The sequence below is a fragment of the Triturus cristatus genome, chromosome 4_2 (assembly GCF_964204655.1).
Source record: "Triturus cristatus chromosome 4_2, aTriCri1.1, whole genome shotgun sequence".
In the NCBI taxonomy this organism is placed as follows: Eukaryota; Metazoa; Chordata; class Amphibia; order Caudata; family Salamandridae; genus Triturus; species Triturus cristatus.
The window spans coordinates 502,861,752-502,883,410 of record NC_140586.1 but is presented as its reverse complement, the minus strand read 5'-3'; the positions used below and the strand labels follow the sequence as shown (position 1 = coordinate 502,883,410).

Genomic DNA, 21,659 nt, shown 5'->3' with positions numbered 1-21,659 from the left:
TACCATGACAGCTGGAAGGGGCGAAGTAGGACGTGAGCCGGATCAAGACACCTGCTCGCGGAGGAGCTCGCTCCATGTATTTTAAAATACAAAGAAGAAAGAGAAAGGTGACTCACCCCTCCATAATACTGGCATCAGTCACACTCCTCCTCAACGCCGGTTAACCTTCTTTCACAGTGGTTACCGGTTCAATAAATAAAGTTAATTCATTTAAACAAAAGGAGAGAGAAGAAGGGTAAAGGGGTCACACAGGGTTACACGGACTACCAAGTTAAAAAAGGCACAATAACAACAAGCCTAAATCTACGGAAAAGCCCTTAGTAACTCCTGCCAACCATTTTGTCAAACCAGGTTAAGTTACTACAATTGTTAAAGCACCCATTTTATGAAACTGGGCAACATTACCTGTTTTTGACAGTTGGAACCTGACTGACTCTTAGGACAGCTGCCCTTCCATCACCAGTTCTCTGTTTCTAACTTTATTATTAATTATGTCATCTGAACCCTCAAATAGCTCCATGGAAGATAGATTGGAAGGTGTTATTATAAAGCCCTAGATTGGGTAATAGGGTCTCTTGATGACACCATTACCAAAAAATTAGAGGTCCTATCAAAAAAACGTTGGCCAGTCACAGGACCCTCCAAGGAGGCCACAGAGACTGATAAAAGACAAAGGAAGAGACCTACAACTGATAACCTTCCTACAGGTGCTAAAAAAAGCCAAGACCTCCAACCTTCTGACTTCAGGCTGTGGCGGTGACAATGACAATGCCTTGGGCACAGTAGATGGGAAAGAGAAAGGCCTCACACCACCCATTCCCATCGATAGTGACGATGGTCTGAGGATGAGATCAACCTCTGCTACTCCTCTGAGTTTGACTCGGAGGAAGAGGGTGAGCTAAGGCCTCGGGGCCAAAAATGGGGATTGTAGACCCCTTTGGTGAGTGCATGTTTGACCCCCTCCTCATCAAACACCTTCTCTCCCCCGAGTGGGTCCCTTCCCAGCATGTAGGTGAATACCTTTCTTTCTAGCTCTGTAAGGAAATCCCAAAGGAGGTCAGATCTCACCTCTGATCTGAATGCCCTTAACCATCCCTACCAGACAAGGTGGCCTCAACCCCAGTCCTAGACAACAAAGTAGTGGCATTCATCAGCAAGAGCGGGAGAGACCCGAGGAAAGGTCATGACAAGGGTCTGAAGTCTTGCCAAGACTGACTCTTGGATATTACGGACCCTCTAACAAAAATGTTTGAATAAGCAGAAAGAGCATACCTTGAGGATACCCCCATTGACCCCAAAGAGCTACACCAGTGGGCGCAAAGGGCCATTTGCCTACTTGGCAATGCCATCACTGCACTCTCCAATGAGAGGAGGAAGAGTGTTCCATTAAAGATCGACCCCAAGCTAGTGGAACTAGCTAACAAGGAAGGGGAGCAGCCTCTCAAGGCCTTCTCTTTGGGGAGTCATTTATCAAAGAAATGGCCAAGTATGTGGGAGTATTTAACTCCATTCAGAAATCACAAAAGGACATAAAGAGGGTCTTCCACAATAGGGTTTTTGGCAGGGATGGGAAAACACGGGGTCAGTTCCCTGGCCGTGGCCAGAACTCCTCAAGATCCTTCATGGGACGAGGAGCAAGATCCTGTCACACAGGATTTACCTTCTACCTTCATCCTTCTACCCTTAGAAGATGGGAGGAAGACTACCCCAATTCTGTGGGAACTGGAATCTGGTGAGCCAGGATCCCTGGGTTCTGGATACAGTCAAGGGGTACAAGATAGAGTTCATAGAATTACCAATACAATGGAAGTTACCCCGGGAGATAACTTTCTCACAACAAGATTCAATCCTAGTGGCAAAGGAGGCAAAAGACTTATACACCAAAGGGGCAATACAAGAGGGAAAAGAGCAGGGCTTCATCAGCAATGTTTTCTTAGTGGAGAAGAAAGACAAAGGGATGAGACCTGTTACAAACCTAAAAGATTTGAACAAATGGGCGGTTTACCACCACTTCAAAATGGAGGGAATCCACCTTCTCAGGGACGTATTGAGGAAAGGAGACTGGTTAACACGTCTAGACCTGAAAGAAGCATACCTTACTATCCCTATCTAGCCCCCACATTAGAAATTTCTCCAGTTCACGTGGGAGGGCAAACTCTGGCATTTCTGCAGCCTCCCCTTCAGTCTTTCATTAGCCCCCTGGTGATTCACCAAGGTCCTACGCCCAGTAGCCGGTGGGCTAAGAACAAGAGGGATAAGACTGATATTGTACGTAGATGACATTCTAATTATGGCCCAATCCAGAGAGGTGGCATCACAACACACAGACCTCACAATCAAACTCCTAGAACATCTAGGATTTGTCATAAACATAAAATATCATCCATAACTCCAAGCCAAGACACTCAGTTCCTGGGTTTTGTCATAAAAACAGTTCAAGCAGAGTTAAAACTACCTTGGGAAAAATTAAGAAAAGATCGGAAAGAGTTAAGGAAAACACTAAAGAGAAACGGATTCCCTCTCAGAACATTAGCAAGGATACTCGGCCTCTTGTCCTCAACGATCCAGGTCATATATCCAGGCCCCCTGCACTACCAAGCTCTCCAGAGACTCAAGGCCAAAACATTGAGATCACCATTGAGATCAAATCAATCCTATTCACAGACAATATCCCTGGACTCGGACTCGAGGAAAGAACTACTCTGGTGGTTGAGGAATGCAGAGGCATGGAAGGGCAGAGCCATTTTAGGGGAGGAACCAGAGATACTAATAGAGTTGGACGCGAGCTTAGAGGGATGGGGTGCAAGATGTGGTGACTCATCAATAGGGGGACGTTGGACAGAATGGGAGAAGGAGTTACATATCAATTGCCTGGAACTATTGGCAGGCTCCTTTGCAATTCGCAGCTTTACCATGGAACTAATGAAATGTTCGCATGGACAATGTATCTGCAGTCAGATACGTGAACAAAATGGGGGGATCACTCTCCAAAGGACTATCAGACCTAGCCAAGAACTTCTGGTCCTACTGCCTCAACAAGGGCATCTCAGTGAGTGCGGAACATAACCCGGGTCTGAACAACGGGGTTGCAGACTGGTTTTCCAGGACTTTCAGAGATTCCAGCAACTGGAGTCTAGACTGGGAAATCTTCTTGACCATTCAGACAATATGGGGACCCTTGGGGATAGATATCATTGCAGACAGGCTGAACACTCAATTACCGAAATTTTTCAGCTGGAGGCCGGACCCACAGGCCTTGGGGGTGGATGCCTGTCTTCAGAATTGGCGAGGACTAACACCTTATTCTTTCCCTCCTTTTATCATGCTACCAAGGCTTCTACTACAAGTTCACAGGTACAGGGACGTAACAGGAGTAATAACACTCCTCTGAAGGTCTCAGGCATGGTTCACAATTCTGATGGAAATGAGTATAGACCTACCAATCCTTATACCAACATTCGAGGAAATAATTACAGGTCCTCAGGGAGATTGTCACCCCTTGTACTGCAGGGCCTTCTGTTGTTGATGGCCTGGAGGATTTCAGGAGACAGTGGCAGATGCCAGGACGTTTGGCAAATGCTCTCAGACTCGTATCAGAATCATGGGCACCTGGCACCCGACAAGCATGTAGACTGGCTTGGCAGAAATGGGTTTGTTGGTGTCTTCGGCGGAACTACAATCCCGTTTCGGCTGATCTAGTACACATAATTAACTATCTATCTGAGATTTTCGCTTTGGCTCTGCCTTGCGCACAGTTAATGTCTACTGATCGACCATTGCATCAGGCCATTGTCTTGTAGACGAAACCTCCATGGGTCAAAACCTACTAATTAAGAAGTTAATGAGAAGTATGCTTGTTTTAAACCCACCATCTGCTAAATACAATGCCCTATGCGATGTTAGGGATGTCCTTCGAATTACAAACTGGGGCAAGAACTCTGGACTATCCATAAAGCAATTATCTTATAAACTCACTTTTATATTGTGCCTAGTATCCTTCAGGTGAACGTCAGACGTGAAACCCTTAGATATCACCAGTAGAGCATACCAACCAGAAGGGGTCTGCTTTTACTTAAAAAGACAAACTAAGACCATGTCAAGCTTGGTTTTCTACCCCTTCTTTTCACAGAATGAAAGATTGTGTGTAGTGAAGTGCCTGCTGGAGTATGAAAGAGGGACTGGCTTGTTTTCTCACACCTTGCTTTTTTTTTTAACTGCAGTATTTAACGCCAAGTGTCTGCACATGTAATTATAAGTAATTATGCAATAAATGTTTTAGTTCATTCATTCTTATGCTTGAATGTTTCCTTCTTCTCGCTTACCTCCTGGCTTCTAACTGGTGAGATTGCAGTGGCATCCTGTGACCCTCAGCTGGAATACAGGTCTGTTTAAGGCAAATCAGAACAACACTTCCAGCCAAAACTGTTAAATCTAATACTGCGGTATTATGATCGGCTGGCTGGTATCCATTACTTACCTGTTGTCTTATGTCCTCTAAGCTGTTTGCTCATTAAACTTATCGCGAACAACATCGAGAAAGAGCTGTATAATTCCTTGACTGAGATGATTTCACTAGTCGAAGTGTGAGATCTATTCAGGTGTTTCTCACCCTCTCCCACTACCCTTCCCTGTTCCTAAAGAGGAGAAGACAGGACAACCTATTATCGTTCAGAAAAGTGTCAGGGTGTTCTCTCAATCAAGTTTGGTAGAAGTGAAGGTGGGGTCATTTCTCCTTTTTGACTTAGTGCCCTCAAACACCCTTGCGAATGTCATGCTTCATCATCGGGCGTTGCTCCTCGTGGGGGTGGCGCTGCTGTCCTCTACGGGCCACGCGAGAGGGCTCTTTATCAGAGGTCTTTTCAAGGAGATGCCGCAGTTGTGCATGTGGGTGTGTGGGCCTGGAGAAGTGAGTGAGTGAGTTAAAATTACCCTCGCAGTAGCCAGAACCTAATTTTATTCAGGGGTCCGGAAGATAAGGTTAAAATACAAAGGATATGGAGAACCTCCTTAGAACAAATGTGGAGGAGGAATCAGTATTTTGCTGCTGCTCTCACATGCGTGAAAAAAAGGGATTTTAAGCAGTGCGATTAGGTCAACATGTTTCACGCTACAAGCAGGTCCCTAGTGGATCCAGGAGCGCTTCGTCAGGACCGCGTGGTGAAGTGAAAATAAAATGGAGCCAGAACTACCAGAAGCATCCTATGTAACCTCACTGGTGTCAGGTAAGTGTGGTGAAGATTATATAGCTAAATTAGTTGGAAATTTTCATTTCAGGATACTAATTTGGGGTAACCCACTACTTATTTCAAACACTATCCAAAATTTTCACTCCCACATCTTCCCCCTAAGCCTGCTTCAGTCCTGCCGGTGATCATCTTGTGATACTAATCAATGTCATTTATAGCATTGTCACCAGCTGTCTACCCTCACCTGAGGTCAGCATCATTCACATTACATCATTATTACTCAATGCCTCTTCATGTCCATCCCGTGAATCCTGTATCATCTTTACCAGTTCATGGTACACCAAAAGCAGTCCTGCAGATAGCAGGGATCTATCGGATAACTCTTGAAATATGCATACCTGTCCATGTACCTCTATGTCCCCCAGTTTAAAAATACTCTCTGCCTTCGACAGTCGCGTGTTCACTCATTCTGCAAGATTTCTAAACAACAATAACAAGCATAACAGCAGCCCAGGCATGAAAGGGACTCAAACATGAGTACACTCTATTCCAAGCATATTTAGTCTCTTCCTCAAAACTAGGGAGCTTTGTTTGTCTGCTGTATAACTCACATAACACCCCCACAACCCTACCTAAATATTTAAATCCTGCTAAGTGTTGCAGCTCCTGACCATATGCCCGTACCGCACATCTAGTAAGATATTACAACTGCGCTGCTACATAATATGACTTACAATCTAGAGGTCCTAGTCCACCCTGAGTGTCCACTAATTGCAATTTACAATGCAAGCACCTATGCGTTCTCCCTGCCCATATCAGATCTACCATGATGCTGCTCAGTGCTGTAAATAGTTTTCTAAGTAGGTACATCAGTAGTGTTATAACTGGCCTCTGTAGTGCCATCATTTTAGACAGTGTAATCCTACATTTAACAGACAACAATGATTTTTTCCAAACGGCCAATGATGCACTCATTACTGTAGTTGCCCTTCCAATGTTCCGCGCTATTAAGTCTATAGCTGAGGGATTATTTGGTCCCCCAAACATCTTAAGGATTCATGCTCCTAGCACAGCACCATCACAGGTAATCATTTAGTCTTCATGGCTCTAGGGGTCACAGATGATACACGCAAGGCTTAGCGCTGTTGATTTTCAATCTTGACAGCTCCCCAGAATCAAGTAGCTCATCTGATACCAAATTAATCAAGCGGGAAGTGGCATGCAGATTTATGAGAATATCATCGGCATACAATAAGATTATATGCATAACTGAGTCATCCAGTGTTCCCAGCTACCAGCACCCTGTCGGAATTTAACTGCAATTGACTCCATCATCAGGGTGAACAGCAACGGAGACAAACGGCAACCTTGTTGAGTGTCACAAGTAATTGGCCGTGTCTCAGAGATCACCTCACCAGTTCGCATTTGGGTAGTTGGGTGAGAATACAAAAGCCTGCCCTATCTCATTATACCACATCTGAATCCCATCTCCTTCAACATTGCAAACAGTACTCCCAATGTGCAGAGTCAAATGCCTTTTGCATGTCAATTGAGAGAATTGTAGCTATGTGATCATTGTGGGAATAATCACACATTATGTGGATCCAGAGCTTGACATTAATAGCAATACACTGAGTTGGAACAGAGCCTGTCTGCTCTGGATGTACTAGAGTGATCGTCAGCGGGGTTCACCTATTAGCCACCACTTTAGCTAAGATCTTATAGTCCAGATTAAGCTTGGACAGAGGTCTATAAGAATCAAACTATAACAAATCCTGTTACGCTTTTGGTAAGAGTATTTCAATTGCTTCTCTAATGCTCGGCGGGAGTTCGCCTCTATTCAGTGCCTCCATATACAAGCCCAAGAATTTCGGAGCCAGCATGGTGGAATGCCACCTATACAATTTAGCAGTTTAGCTATCACTACTAGGCATCTTAATTCTAGCTAATTCTTTTCTTACCAATCAATTTCAGACAATTCAATGTGCACACCTGTATCAGATTCCTGCTAGGCAATCATCTTGTTAGGGTGGGATGCCCGTATATAGTTTCAGGTATAGCCCAGCAGTGCTCTATCCTCAGCACTATAAAATAATTGGTGATTGCACCACCACATCACTGATTTGGTCTTGTGTCACCACAACTTGGCCATTTTCAGACCTTATGGGTGAGATGGGCAATCACTCAGTATTGCCTCTGATTAACCGTCAGTAACCATCAAGTCAACCTACTGGCTTAGCCCCTTCCCCATGTTGCTTTCCCAGATACTCTCTGTAATTTAGGGACGCCAATCAGGACATAGCCTTTCCAGGCACAGCTTGTTGCTGGTGATACTCATCAAAGACCCAATTCCCCACTTCCATTTCGTTCCCCATCTGTCTTAGTTGCTCCACTAGATTGGACACTTCCATCAGTAGTGAACATCTAACTCCATACTAAGTAGTCATGAACACCTCAGTAATTGTACGTGAAGCACATCCCATTACTGATATACATTTCCTAATGAGACCTCATTATGCTTAAAGTATTTAAATATATGTGAACTAATGGTTCCAACATACACTGTACCTAGCAAAACTGCCGGTTGTAGCCTCCAAGTGGGTATTCGAGTCTGCTGCATCCCTATTTTAGGCAGAGCACCAATGGTTCTTGATCCAAGAATGTGCAGGCAAGATAAGTACTAAAGGAAACCCTTCTCTGATCGTGTGTGGAGCGAAACATTAGGTCAATCCTAGGGTACACTTTATGCACGTGAGTGAGTGGTGGGAATATTCGAGTTGAAGTTCAAGACATGTTTATTTCGAGGTAAAACCCCATTTAATATACATTAGAAAAAAGAGATACAATATTTACAATCTAGTAGATATTATTATACATCAAAATTCCTTAGCAGAGTAAAAGATCATCAAATTAATAATCTATTTCATGATCAAGACAGTGCAGAGAAAAAAAATGAGATTTAAAGTCAATACCCAATGTTTTTTGGGTAGCTTCTCATATCATTACTCTGAAAAATCAGAAGCACGTTGAAGGCAGGCACATATTGCTGCTTTATTTCCCTTCAAGACGGATTTGTGCGAGGCTGAATATCCTTTCTGCTCCAGTCATTGCACGTTACAGTTCTCTATTTTGTTATGTGACTAATGTCAAATTTACAGCTCTGAAAATAATGCCTGGAAATAATATGGCAATCTCGCACTCACTGTCACCATTACCATTCAAAATATTAGTTTTTTTCGGCCTAACATGTACACATTCTAAAGAGTTAGGGGCAGATTTGCAAGCCCCTTGCGTCATTTTTGCGCCGCCGTTGCATACTTTTTTATGACGCAGCAGCAGCATAAAAATGCGGCCCATTTATAACGTGACGCATCTAGGGAGATGCGTCACGTTGTAAAGTTCTGCGTCACATTATACCTGCGTCATGTATAATGTATGCAGGGTGGGCGTTCCAACGCAAAAAAGCCTTGTAGAAGTGACGCAGTGAAATCTACAAGATTTCACTGCGCCACTTCTAGGACGCCACTGCGTCAAATTCTTGCGCCTGCTTGAAGCAGGTGTAAGGATTGACCCAGCACAATGAGGATAGGCCTCCCCTCTGCATTGCTGGAGTTGCGTCGTTCTTGTGATACGACTCCAGCAATGCGTGACTTTTCCGTCAACAGATGCGTCAGAGTTTTCTGACACATCTGTCAATCCTTGCTCCGTAGTGCGCCTTATTCTAAATACGGCGCATCCATGGTGGTGCAAGGGTTTCTCAGGCTGGCGCAGGGAAAGTGAAGCATCAGCACAGATGCGTCACTTCCTTGTAAATCTGCCCCCCATGCTCTCATGTTAACATGATTGGCCTGTATTTAACACGTATAGATTACAGGGAAAGCCCTCAACCGCAGGATGACTCTCAACTAAAAATAGGGCCATCTACAAGTTGCTGTCAATTATATCCGAGGTAGTCCACCACATTTCCCTGGATTCCCTTGCAAACATTATTGGAAGCTACACACCCACCAGGAGTGTGTTATCTTCCTTCAAAGGCCTGTTAGGAACACCCAGGGCCGCCTTTAACACTGGTGGCGTCCCTTGCGACACTGTTTGTCAATTACCACCTCCGCCACAGATTCCCTCACTACCACCATTTGACAGTGCCCCTCAAGTCTCCATAACCACTGTCTCTTAGATTCATTTAGTTTTATAGCACCACTCATACCAGTTTAAGATGTTAGAACACTTTACATCAACATGCATTGCACAAAGACAATCATACGTGTGTAGATCAGTGTATAGGAAATGTTACATAAGACAGTGGCCTACAAGGAGCCACATGTCATCAATTCTGGTAGGCAGTATAGTTTAAGCGTTTTTGGTCTGGATAAGCACAAATTCAGAATTTAAAATGTAACACCATTGTTAGGGGGCTCCTTTAATAATAAGAATTGATGTGTAACCAAATGAACCCTTTTTGCAATATTAGGATAAGGAAAGACTGGGTAAAAAGCATAACACTCTAATATATTCCTTTTAGTTTGTATGCAGCTCTTTGATGTCAGTTAATAGCTCACTGCCCTATATTAGGATTTTACCTTATGAACTGCAAGTAACAAAAGGATCTCTCTGACAAAAGTGGTAACCCATTGACTTATTTATTTTATAAGCACTTTGTGATCTGAATGGGACACATTCTTTGCAGCAGGCATATGAACCCTCTGTGCTACGATGAGTCAAAACTTTCTCGAGAAAGCTCTGGTCTCTCGCCACAAGGAACAGTAATCACCGGAGTTACCTCAACATTTTTATTGATGCCTGAAAATTGCTGGGACAAGGAACGCGGCATCAGGTGCTTTTAAAACGATAACCATGGTACCCACACCCCAAGTCAGTGGCCAGTGCAATGGCACCGATCACACCACCCTAGAACTGGCCCTGGGAACACCCAATTCACCACATGCTCCTCTCTATACTTTGTTTTAGATCCCTATCACAGCAACTCACTTCATTCAGAGATTTGAGCTTGACTCTTACGCCATGATTTAAAAACTACCCTGAAATTCCATTTTATATGATCAGGATGCAGGAAAAATAAATTTACACACAAGATCAAATTGTAAACAGGTTCTTGTTACATTCGACCATGTAACTTGTCTAAGTGTGGTCTTGTTTTCTCTGTCCAACCCTCACAAACAGCATGTTTCTGTTATATTGCAGACACCCTCTCTGGTGTATGCTATCTACATATGCTTCTGGGAGAAATGACCACGAATTTAGAAAACCGACTTACTCACTGTTTTAGAATTACACTTTAAAATGCTTTGAATCTTGTAGAAATATTTGTTAGGAAATTACTCGTAGGACAAAGAGTAAATGCATAATGTTGAAAATTCTAGTAAATAAATTGTGAAAATACATTAGCTAAACACATTAATGTGTTTCACATTTTTTGTACCAGGCAACCATTTCTTAACACATATCTTAACAAGGCCCAAAAGTCTTTTAACTTGACTCTTGCTCACATTAACATGAATGAGACATTAAGAAAAAACTGCTTAGCATTAGTCACATTTTCAGAAATGTGCTGACTATAACTTTGTGTTCATCCAGCTCTTCCCCCATATTAGATCAGGTGTTAGAATACAGAGCACCTATTCAAACTGCTTATGTTAAATGATGACTTTGAGACTTTTATGAATGATGTTTCCGAATAACATTGATAGATGCTTTCATATTGCTGACGAGCTAGTGTTCATGCATTGTGCTCATAGTTCATCCTTTAGCTGAGGTAAGAGGGTTCTTCTGAGAACCTTCTGTCATATAACATATGTCAAAACAATTGTATCGATCAGTGGCAACAAGGGTACAGACTGTGGGAATCAGAAGTAAAAGCATCGTATGAACAACGACACCACCTTGTGAACTATTCTCATTGGATATCGACAGAGGATGACTACGGAATTGCTATGAAAGTATGAATCTATATTAATGGGTGTTCCTAGGTAGATAGCACCACTTCCTTTACCTCATTCTCTGAGATTTACCCTTACCCGTTATTCCATTCCAGGGGTCCTGCCACTGGACCTCTCCTTGTCCTGAGACTCTTCTTTATGGAGAGTTGATTTCTTTAGCTATTCCTCTGAGGTGGCGACTTTTTGATTTTTAGTTATCAATGCTATTGCAAGAATCACACCTTTTTTTACAGTTGTTACTGCAGCTTTAGGGAACTCGACTGAGTTTCCAGAATTACTCTTTATGAGAAGTTAATTTCTTACTCGCTCTTATCCAGAGGAGCTCTTCATGGGTTCTATTAGAAGAGGTCCCTTAGTTAGCTTACAGGGTTTCTTTAAGGAACAATGTGTATTTTTCTTATGCTGATTTCTTGACAAATCCATTTTATATTTCTGTAAACCTACTAATCTGAATAAAAAGATTTAGAAATTCTAACCTTATGATAAATAAAGGTTTGGAAACTTTTACCAACCTCTCATCATTGACTGATTGCAAAATTTTAAATGTCATTGATGTTTTGAATTATTTTGAGAAAGCTCTAGTTCATCTATGGTTGAATAGGCCCGTAGACTTTTCTGGAGCCACAAGGATTTTCTACGTCAAGATTTGTAGGTGGATACATATTAAGATTGAACCATCTTTGGTGAGTCCTTGGGCTCCCGCACTTCCAATACGACATTCTGTTTTGTCCTTATGCAGAGACAAATATGTGTTATATATACTATGATATATAGTTACAAATACCCTGCTGCTCATGTACAAAATGAAAAGATAAAGGCTAATATATAAATTAATTCATCATTATTTTCTGAGATGGGGCTGTGGAAAGTATGAAGCATTGTTTTGCCACTTCGTTTAGAGAGCAGTAGTCTCAATTATTATTATTTTTTTCTTAAGGAGTTTATCAACATGAAAAGGGGTTCTGGTAAAAAAAAATGTGATTAACATATAACTACCCAGAACTCTTTCTACTATGAAAAAACAAAGGCATGCAATTCAAAGACGTTCTTGAAAGAAAGTAAGGGGTAGAAGAGGGTAATTTTGCAGAACATAGTCAACCATCAAAGAACTGGGCTTTTATTGTAAAATTCTGAAACATGTTGTGAAGGTTTAGTTTTATCTTTTTTTAAATGTATTTCTTAAGTAATATTAAGTGAAACTTTTCTAATCAGTCTCATCCCAACATAGAAACTGCTGCTGACAGGTCACAGTTAGAGAGGTAAATCAGAAATTGAACTTTCCTTCGTGCCGTTACTTGCAAATAACTCAATCGGTATCTGATAAATGCATAATTTTGCACAAAAAAAAATCCTTACCTAAATCCCCAGTTCAATGGAATGTCATCATTTAAGAGAATGTTATCCAGACTTCCTTTTGGACAGTATTCTGTAACTATGGAAACCAGTGTAACATCAATAGAAGCGCCAATGAATTTACAAATATTTGGATGATCCAACTGCCTACAGATAAAATACGAATAATTCATACAGAACAGTTACTCTCGTTCTACACACTGTTATGATACATAGAGACAATATTAAGTGACATGGGTTACATACAGAACACTTTAATGCCATTTAAGAATATAGCACATCAATTTACTGTGTAGTGGTTTTTAATGTAGCATCCTATTAAGTAATTGATATTTTGATTATCTGCATTTATCTGTGCACAGCAACAATTGGTCACAGGGCCTGACTTTGACCTGATCCTCTGCCCACCCACATCAGAAGTAGCCAACACCCACAGTTCACAGCCTTCGGCCAGACCTTAACCCTACCCCTGCAAATGGCTATTGGTCAAGCATAGTTGTAGTGCCACAACTTCTTTTTCAATTGATTTTAAGGAGTTGGGATACCTTAAATGCATTTTCAAATCTGGAAACAACAGGAGCGTCTATGGGACTCAGCAGGTTCACAGGATTTGTGAATAGTGCAGTATAAAACGTTGCCTCATTGCGGCACCTACACAAGAACCTCAGGATCATGGTAGGTTCACCTTGCTCCCGTATTCACTTTTCGTTAGTATTTTTCCTAAAGCAGTGCCCATGTGCCATGTTGTATTATGGCTGCTGCAACTGTAAATGTTTCTCTGATGGACAGCCAATTAAAGTTCTGGCTAGGAGTTAATTTTGACATAGTACAGTGAGGTAGGAATAGGAGCTGAAGGTAGCATCTTAACATGAGAATTTCTTAACTTTTTAGTTTTTATAGGGAAGGCCCTGTAAACATATTTGCCAACCTTAACTCCCTTTCAGCTTTACTTTTTTATGGAATTTCCTGGGTTTCTATATTTGTTTTATATATAAAATGCTTTATATCCAAGCACAAATTTTATAGCAAGACAGATCTTTAAAATATTACCATAATTTCAAGAGCATACATAATGCAAAAATAAGTCATCCAAAATAAGTTTCTATAATTGCACCTTTTAAAAAATTCCTTTATCTGCGATCACAATCCTGCCATTTTAGGTTATCATTACCGCTCACACTCTTATTACTTGAGAAAGCTGAAATTATATATATTTGGCAGAATCCTTGATTATGTATATAAGATTGTAAATGAAGTCATGACTGAGAATAGTCAAGTCAGTCGAAAGAACTTTATTCAAATGCAGAAGCAGCCATAAAAGTACATAAGTGCAACAAAAACAAACATTAAATATCCAGTTTTTCTGGGATGTTTTTGATTAACTGGCTAAAATACAAATGTAATAGCACATAAATCATCAATATACAAATATATAAAAAACAGATCAATAAAAACATGTTTAATCAAAGTGCATTGTGCCCCAGATTGCACTGTGGCACACAAGAAAGGGCTTACATAAAAATAAGTTTAACTGCATAGTTGTTGAAAGAAATAATTGGATTGAATACATTGCCTAAATTCTGTGGATTTCATAAAAGAAAAGAAAAAAAAAGACCAAATATAACATTGATTGTCCAGCGATGTCATCACATGGGCACAGTCTGGATTCAAGATTGCACTGATAACCTAACAGGAAGCAGAGTAGGTATTTAATTGTGACTGCCCTAAAATGAAACAGTACCTAGCATTCCCATAGCCATCAAATTTTAAACAGGTAGCAAGTGGGAGAATTTGCAAGGCACAAATGCAAGTAAGCTACAATGGTTGGTTTTGATGTTTGCACACTTTGTAATCGATTACGATGGCGTTCAGAAAGGGTCCGAATCGGAATCAGGTCGGCCGAATCAGATTCGGAAGCCTTTTTTCCAACCAAATCGTAAACCTTTCCCGAACGACTAATGCCATTCGGAAAGTCCTATTCCTAGTCGCTGGAGCCGACTCGTGTGTGTCTACAGGCTGCATTTCCGAACGACTCTGAAGCTTTCCGTCCAAGCAATTACGATGTCCGATTCGGACAGCCTTTCTGATTCAGTTGTTCTGATTCGGATCAGCTGTCCAAATCTGACTTTGGGGGCCCGTAGCAGGCCCCTCTTCACCTGGGTACTTTGGAATCGGTCCCGTGGGGGTACCCAAGGGACCCCCCTTTCTAACCATGCACAGTGTGGCAGGCACCATGGGGTGCCCGCCACAGGCTGAACGATTTTCCCCAGCCACCATTTTCTTCAATAGGAGCCTGTGTACTTAGTCGAAACACAGGCTCCCATTGAAGTCAATGGGATTCCACCCGAATCATATCCGGAAGCATCCAGATGCATCGTAATCGGTCGGTCGGAAAACATTTCGAGACTGATTAGGTCGGAATGCTTTCTGAACTGCATTATAATCGGCCCCTTAGCCTTTTCACTTGTTCCTGGGCTAATGGTAATGCTTGTACGTTCTTTCTCCTGGAGTTGGCACTTGATACTGTGTTAGAAAAAACATGGTTTAGAACAACCTCTTCGATTTCTTTACAGAAACTGCCCATGGAATAGAGAGGCCTTTATTGAAAGATAGACAGTCACTGACTATATCTGTCGTAAGAGAAGAGAGGCCTCTTCAGTTTTCTAGATGTACAGCCATAACACTGGTGGTCATGTTTGAATTCGGTCGCTCACATACCTTAAACCTAGCTCCTTGTGGCCAAAAAATGGGAGGAGGCTGGGGGAACAGGCAACATTTTTCTGCAGAATTGGTTTTCCTCTACCTGTATAGTCTTACAATCTGCAATTCGCCAAATTTCTGCCTCATGGATGTAACCGGAACACATTAAGAAGTGTATATCTGCAACAGTGGTACAAGTATACCCTGCTACCTGGTGCAAATGGGAGACTGGAGAATGATCCTACTACTGCCCTAGATAGCTTCACCCTTCGCTAGTTATGTTTGGAGCCCATGAGCAAGCTGCTTTGAAATTAACCCCCAGATAAGAAAAAGTTCTTGTGCAGACTGCAAGGCTTGAAAAGCGAGCGTTCTTAAAACCACATGCCATTATAAATGATTTAGAAAAATTAGACAGCAAATCAAGGGTGGTCATAAATTGCACAAATGAATGGACAAGCAAGTGCAAAGCTTAAGGGGTGTGAGCTTTTCGCATGGCATCGTGCACATATAGCAATACTGAAAGTGGGGCACCAATTAGCATAGGGACGTCCAGGGTACTGGAAATTAAATGAGGGTTAAGCTTATTTATATACAAAATGAACAACAAAGGGGCAAGCACATACACTTGACAAACCCCTTGCTTAATATTAACTTCTTTAGAAACTTCTCCATTTTGTCCAAATCTTACCCTAATCTTTGAGTTCTCTTGCAAGGATGCTAAGAGATGGACAAGTGTTCCATCCAGCCGCATTTCAAGTAAGAACTGCCATAACTTAGAGCGATTTACACAATCAAAAGCCATGGACAGGTCCATGAAGGTAAGGTATAATGGTATTTGCTTTGCCACAGTATATTTACCTAGAGTTAAGTTTAAATTCAGGCATTGCTCCATAGTGCCTATATAGTTATGAAAGCCATATTGACAGGGGTTTATACATTTGTTGTCCTCTTCCCACTCAATAATCCTGTTGTATAAACCCTTCCCAAGATTTTGCTAGTATTTCAATCAATGAAATGGAAGGATAGCAGCTTGGCATGGATCGATCCTCCTTTTTAAAGATCGGAACAATAGTGGATGTAACCAAGGAGCTTGATACAGATTAATGTTTTAAACAAAAACATTGGTCAGCATTAGGGTCCAGGGTTTGATGTCACAACTCTTTAAGCCAATGGGGACACGACCCAGGCCCGGTGCCTTACCTCCAGCACTCTGTTGTGAAGGAGCAGTAACTTCCTGTAAAGTAACCTGTATGGCTGGGTAGGGATCCTCCTTCACAAGTATCTTGAATTCTGACTCCATAGCGGAGTAAATCTGGGAAAGATGTGCCTCCCTTGCCTTGCTATTTATGCAGCAGCTAATTGAGGTCATCGTTTGATTAGCGGGTCTCATAGTTGATACAGCATTCAAAAAGGACTTGCTATCTTTTGTTAATGCTGCAAGAACCAGTGTATCCTACTGCTGGGCAATAACTTCCCGCCACCTTTTTGTTGTAGCTGTTTTATATAGTTACTGGAGGACAGCCACAGCAGAGGGGTCCCTTGGGCCAGTATTGAGGGCCCTGCGCAAATATGGAATAGCTGCTGAGCATTCCTTGTTGAACCATCTCAGAGCCGTAGGTGCTGGTTTAGGGGGTTTGGAGAGGGATTTTTTGATCTAAGAGCAAAAGGCCACCCGTTTTTAACATTGTCTTCCAGGCAGCCCAAAACTAACTCCATATTCTGCTTTACTACTTTTCCCCAAAATTGGCATGGATTGGGAAATTTCCAGAGCAATCTAAGATTATCTGTGAATGGTTTTAGATTGGTCAATCCAGCCGCTTCTTTAAATACCTCCCAGAATTATGCAATCAGGGCTACCTCAATTGGGATGTGGTCGCCAAAGCTTGAGCAGATAATAGTGCCATGCAGCAAATTAACTAAATTGCTAGAGAAAAAATATAGTAAATGAAGGATGAATTATTCTTGTCCCTAAAGGAAGGCAGGCCCAAATCACCACTCCCAGACACTTCCATCACATTGTGCAAATCAGATGAGGAAAGGGGGACCTCCAGCTCCTTGCTTCTCCGATCAGGGCCCTCACCAGTAGCAACCCCATTCCTAGATCTTAAGGTGGGCAGCCTTACGTTTAAGTCCTCTGCAAAATACAGATACGATTGCCGACCCTCTCCTACTGCTCTCCCCACGACTGAGTCAATATATTTAAATAAACCTGAGAACCTATGATTTGGAACATTGTCAAAATCATTATTATAAAAGTTAATAAGTTATAGGGTCGAAACTCCTTTGAAAAGCACTGCCTAAAAATCATTACCTGGGGTGTTTAAGGCCACAGCATGACCACCAAGCAACACATTTATCATAATAGTTAAGCTCCCCAATAAGCGGACAGAATGAGATTGAGTGGCTTGTATACTAAAACATAGGAACCCGTCTAACGCAATAGGGTTTGGGTCTCAAGCTTCCTACAACAGCAGGATATCATGCCTTCTTATAAATATTTGTCACTCTGGGAGATGTATTTTAGAGCAATGGCCTGCAATGTTCCAGTTTAAAATGTCATATAATGGACATTTATATTGGGTTTAGATATAGATAAACTGTGTGAATAGTTTTTGGAGTGATACACTAGACCATCCATAAATACAGGTTGTGTGGCTGCATGAGAGTCGGTGTGCTGACATATGATGGCAGGTGGGTGTATGATGTTGAATAGTGTGTATTATGGTGGTTGTTTCGGTGTATGGGTGTAGGGGTATTGGCTCTGTAGGTATATAATAGGTATATAATAATGGCTGTGCAGTATCTGATGTTGTGTATAAGTATAAATGTTGGTGGGTGTAGCATATGCACATATCTGTGAGGTTGTCTGTTAGGGCATGTCTGGGTATATAATGTCACTTGTGCCTATAGTTAGTGGTGTGTGTAGTGGCTGGTTTGTGTGAGCCTTTGATGGTGAGTGTATGAAAATATATTGATGGGTCTGAGTGTATAAGCCTGCCTTTGTGATTGTCTGATAGGTTTGTCTGGGAATACATTGGTGGTTGTGCAGATGTAATGGTGGCCGTGTGATCATATACGATGTTGAGTGTGTGACAATATGGTGGTGAGTGTGCTACGATATGATGTTAGTTTGACAGATGTCAGATGATGGGCTTCTTGACACATGGTGGGTTTCTTTGTGTACAATGTTGCATATTCGGATGTTTGATAGTGGGCATGTTAAGAAATGGGATTGGGTGTGCAGATGTTTGAGGTTGGTTGTGTGGATGTCTGATGGCTGGTTTGTTGGTGTATGATATTAGTTGTATGGACTAATTATGGTGGATGATGGTATTGATGTTCAATGTGTATGTATAGTAGGTTGTGTGGAAGTTGGTTGTTAGTTGGGTGGGAGTATGATGGCGTGTATGTTGCATCTGAGGGTGAATATATGATGTTGTTTGTGTGAACGTATTAGTATGAGGATGGGTGTTCTGGTGGAGGATAGTAAATGTCTTAGCATATGATGTTTATTGTGTTTATGTATGATGTTGAGTGTTTTGAACTATGATGGTGGTTATGTTGCTGTATAATGGATTTTGGTGTAAGATGTTTACTATGTTTGTGCATGATGTATGTTGTGCAGACATATGATTGTGGGTGTATAGGTGTAGGATGGTGACTGTTGCGGCATATGATATTTGTTGAGTGAATCTTCAATGGGGTGTGTTGGCATCTAATAGTGGTTCTGTACATACATATGATGGTAGGTTTGTGGGCCTATACTGTTGCTCGTATTTTTGTATTATGGTGGACGTGTTGTTGTATGATGTTGGTTGTGTGGACGAAAGAGGTGGTGTCTTGTTCTATAAAACTGTTGTCATATCGCAATGGGTTTGTGGTATATAACAGTGAATATGTTAAGTGTATGATGGTGGGTGTATTGACATACGATGTGGTTTGTGTGGAAGTCTAATGGTAATGTATGTTGGTGGGAATTTTGGCCTGCAATGATGGTTGAGTGGATGTATGATGATGGGTGTATTGTATGATGTTGGTTGCGTGGACGTATGATGGTGGGTGGGTTGGAGTATAATGTTGGTTGGGTGAATGTGTAATGATGGGAGTGCATCCCACCTTCCTGCTGTCTGTGTGCCTCCCTACCCCTGTATGTTACCCCCACAGCTCTTGTATGTCTTATGCCTCTCCAACATCCCCTATATGTGGACCTACCTTTATAAAGCCTCTCTGTGTCCCTTACTCATTCAGTCACTGTTTGCGCCATGTCCTATTCCTGGTGCCCACCTTTGTGCCCCTCTCCTCCCTAGCAAACTCTGTGTGTGCTTCATAACAGTCATTCTGTGCCCCACCCCTACGTTGCCTATGTGTGCCCTCAGCTTTCCCTGGATCTTCACTCTGTGGCTCATCTCTATACAGCCCCTGTGTGTGGTCCTGCACTACTCCAATCACTGTGTTCTGACCTGTTCCACCCCTCATTCTCCTCTTTGTACCCCTCTGTGCAGCTCTTCTGTGTGTCATCCTGTATCACCCCTAAAGTGCCCTTTGCCCATCTGTCCCTGAGTGCCCTGGGCTTCCCCTGCACATTCTCTCTATTTCCTATTCTTCTGCAGCCCCTCTATGTGTCCCTGTCCCACTTAAGCACTAAGGGGTATATTTACAAGAATTGCCGCTAACCAGTGTTTGCGTAAGTTAGCGGCAATTTTCTTAACTCTGTCTATTGTCGAAAACTATCACCCTGTAATCGATGTATTTACAATATGTCACAATAGTATTAGCTAGCCATGGCAAAAACTGCTGCTAACACTAGCGTCAAGGTGATACAAAATGTTATGTTAGCGAGAGAAAAGTGACAAAAGACCAATTAGTATCAAAGAAATTCACATTAGTCAGCCTAACGTCACTTTTCAGCCTCTAGAGGCAAAACTAGCATAGACATACACCTCTAATGAAAAAAATTAAATAAAAGCAATGGTATACTGAATGGAGCAGCCAGGGCCAAATTCAGCACACGTGAACAACCGCACCAAACCCCCCAACAGCTAGGATGACCAGCCACAGTCCCAGGGGAAGAAGAAATGCAGAATCAGGGCCTCATTTATGAAAAGAGGAGTCGGCAATCACCCTTACCTGGTGGTGAAGTTTGGCAGGTCACATGAAGACACATTGCTGACCTGTGTGAGAAGACTGCCTGGCGCCCCATGGACCTGTGAACAGTAGAGGAGGTCTGAATTGCATAGCACGTGCCACCCCATACCGGGGTGCACAGAGGAGATTGCCATTGGTGGTCCATGCCTCTTTGCGTCACAGAGAGAATCTGCCACTGCCTGGACGTTGTGGAGGGTAAGGCCCCTGAGCTGCGCCGAACTTGCGTGGCGGGAGCGCTGCAACTTCACGCCTAAGGGGGCCCTATTGCATCACCTCTATTGAGTGGTTCCCCAGCGGACTTGGCGGCGACTGCTGTACCCAGGCTTGTGAAATCCCACCTTGCTGAGGCTCCTGATGGCTAAGTCACAGATTCTGAGAGAGCACGGTGGATTGAGGCCCGGTGTCAATGTCCAGGTGAGGATAAGTTGGAACGTGGAGCGGTGGAGGCCCAGGAGTAGAGTTGGGCCCAGGCCTAGTGCCTGTGAGTAGCGCACACCATGTCCTGAGCAATCCCTGCGCTGCGGCTGACCTACATCACTGAGGGCACGGCACAAGACTGGTGGGGGACTGCACTAACTGTCTCTAGTTGTTGATATCGGCCGTTGGTGGTGGTGGGTGGCAGGTGCACGGGGTCGGTTCAGGCCCAGGCCATTTGGCGCACAACTTGATGTGCTGTCACTTACTGGGGCACTGGGGAACACAGAATCTGGTTGTCACTGTTAGATGGTAGGAGGTGAACGTGTGGTGCTGCCTTTCCTCACTCCTTGGTATTGAGTTCTTTAATGTATAGGGGATTTTCATCAGTGCCGCCCGAACAAAGATTCCTGGCTAAGATACACCTGATTGGAGGAGAGAAACTAGCTGGCCAGGCTAGCACTGCATGTCATACATAGTACTTGGGCGTCTGGCACAATGACGGCCCGCCTGCAGTCAGGGACAGTGTCGACATTTGGCTGCTCCTCCATGTCAGTGAACCGATCGCATGGTGATCGCTGGCGACCCGGGCAGGTGACAGTGGACAGCCTGGATTCCAAACTAGACTCTTTAATCACAGTGGGTACCTCCATCAAACAAACTGGCACTTCCTTTGAGGGCCACATGGAAAAAAAATCACAGTCAACATCACCCAGGAGTGCACAGATCATCACAAGCTGACTTACAAGGTACACAGCATTGAGCAAGAACTGGCTGAAGTACCCTGAGTACCCTGAGTGCAGCATTGGTGGTGTAACAGCTAATGGCACATGTGAAGTCACTGGCAAGTACAACGGAGGATGTGAAGGGCCGCTCCCTTGCCGCTTACCTTGATTCTCAAACC

At 42.8% G+C, this 21,659-nt stretch overlaps 1 protein-coding gene across 1 annotated transcript in view; it reads right to left on the bottom strand.

Moving 5' to 3' along the window:
* Nucleotides 1-21,659, bottom strand: part of LOC146834616 (atrial natriuretic peptide receptor 1-like) — a 961,499-nt gene that overhangs the window by 580,247 nt on the left and 359,593 nt on the right. The window contains exon 12 of the mRNA XM_085602083.1: nt 12,500-12,643. Coding sequence (XP_085458209.1) covers nt 12,500-12,643 — 144 coding nt within the window. The remainder of the gene's footprint in view (nt 1-12,499; nt 12,644-21,659) is intronic.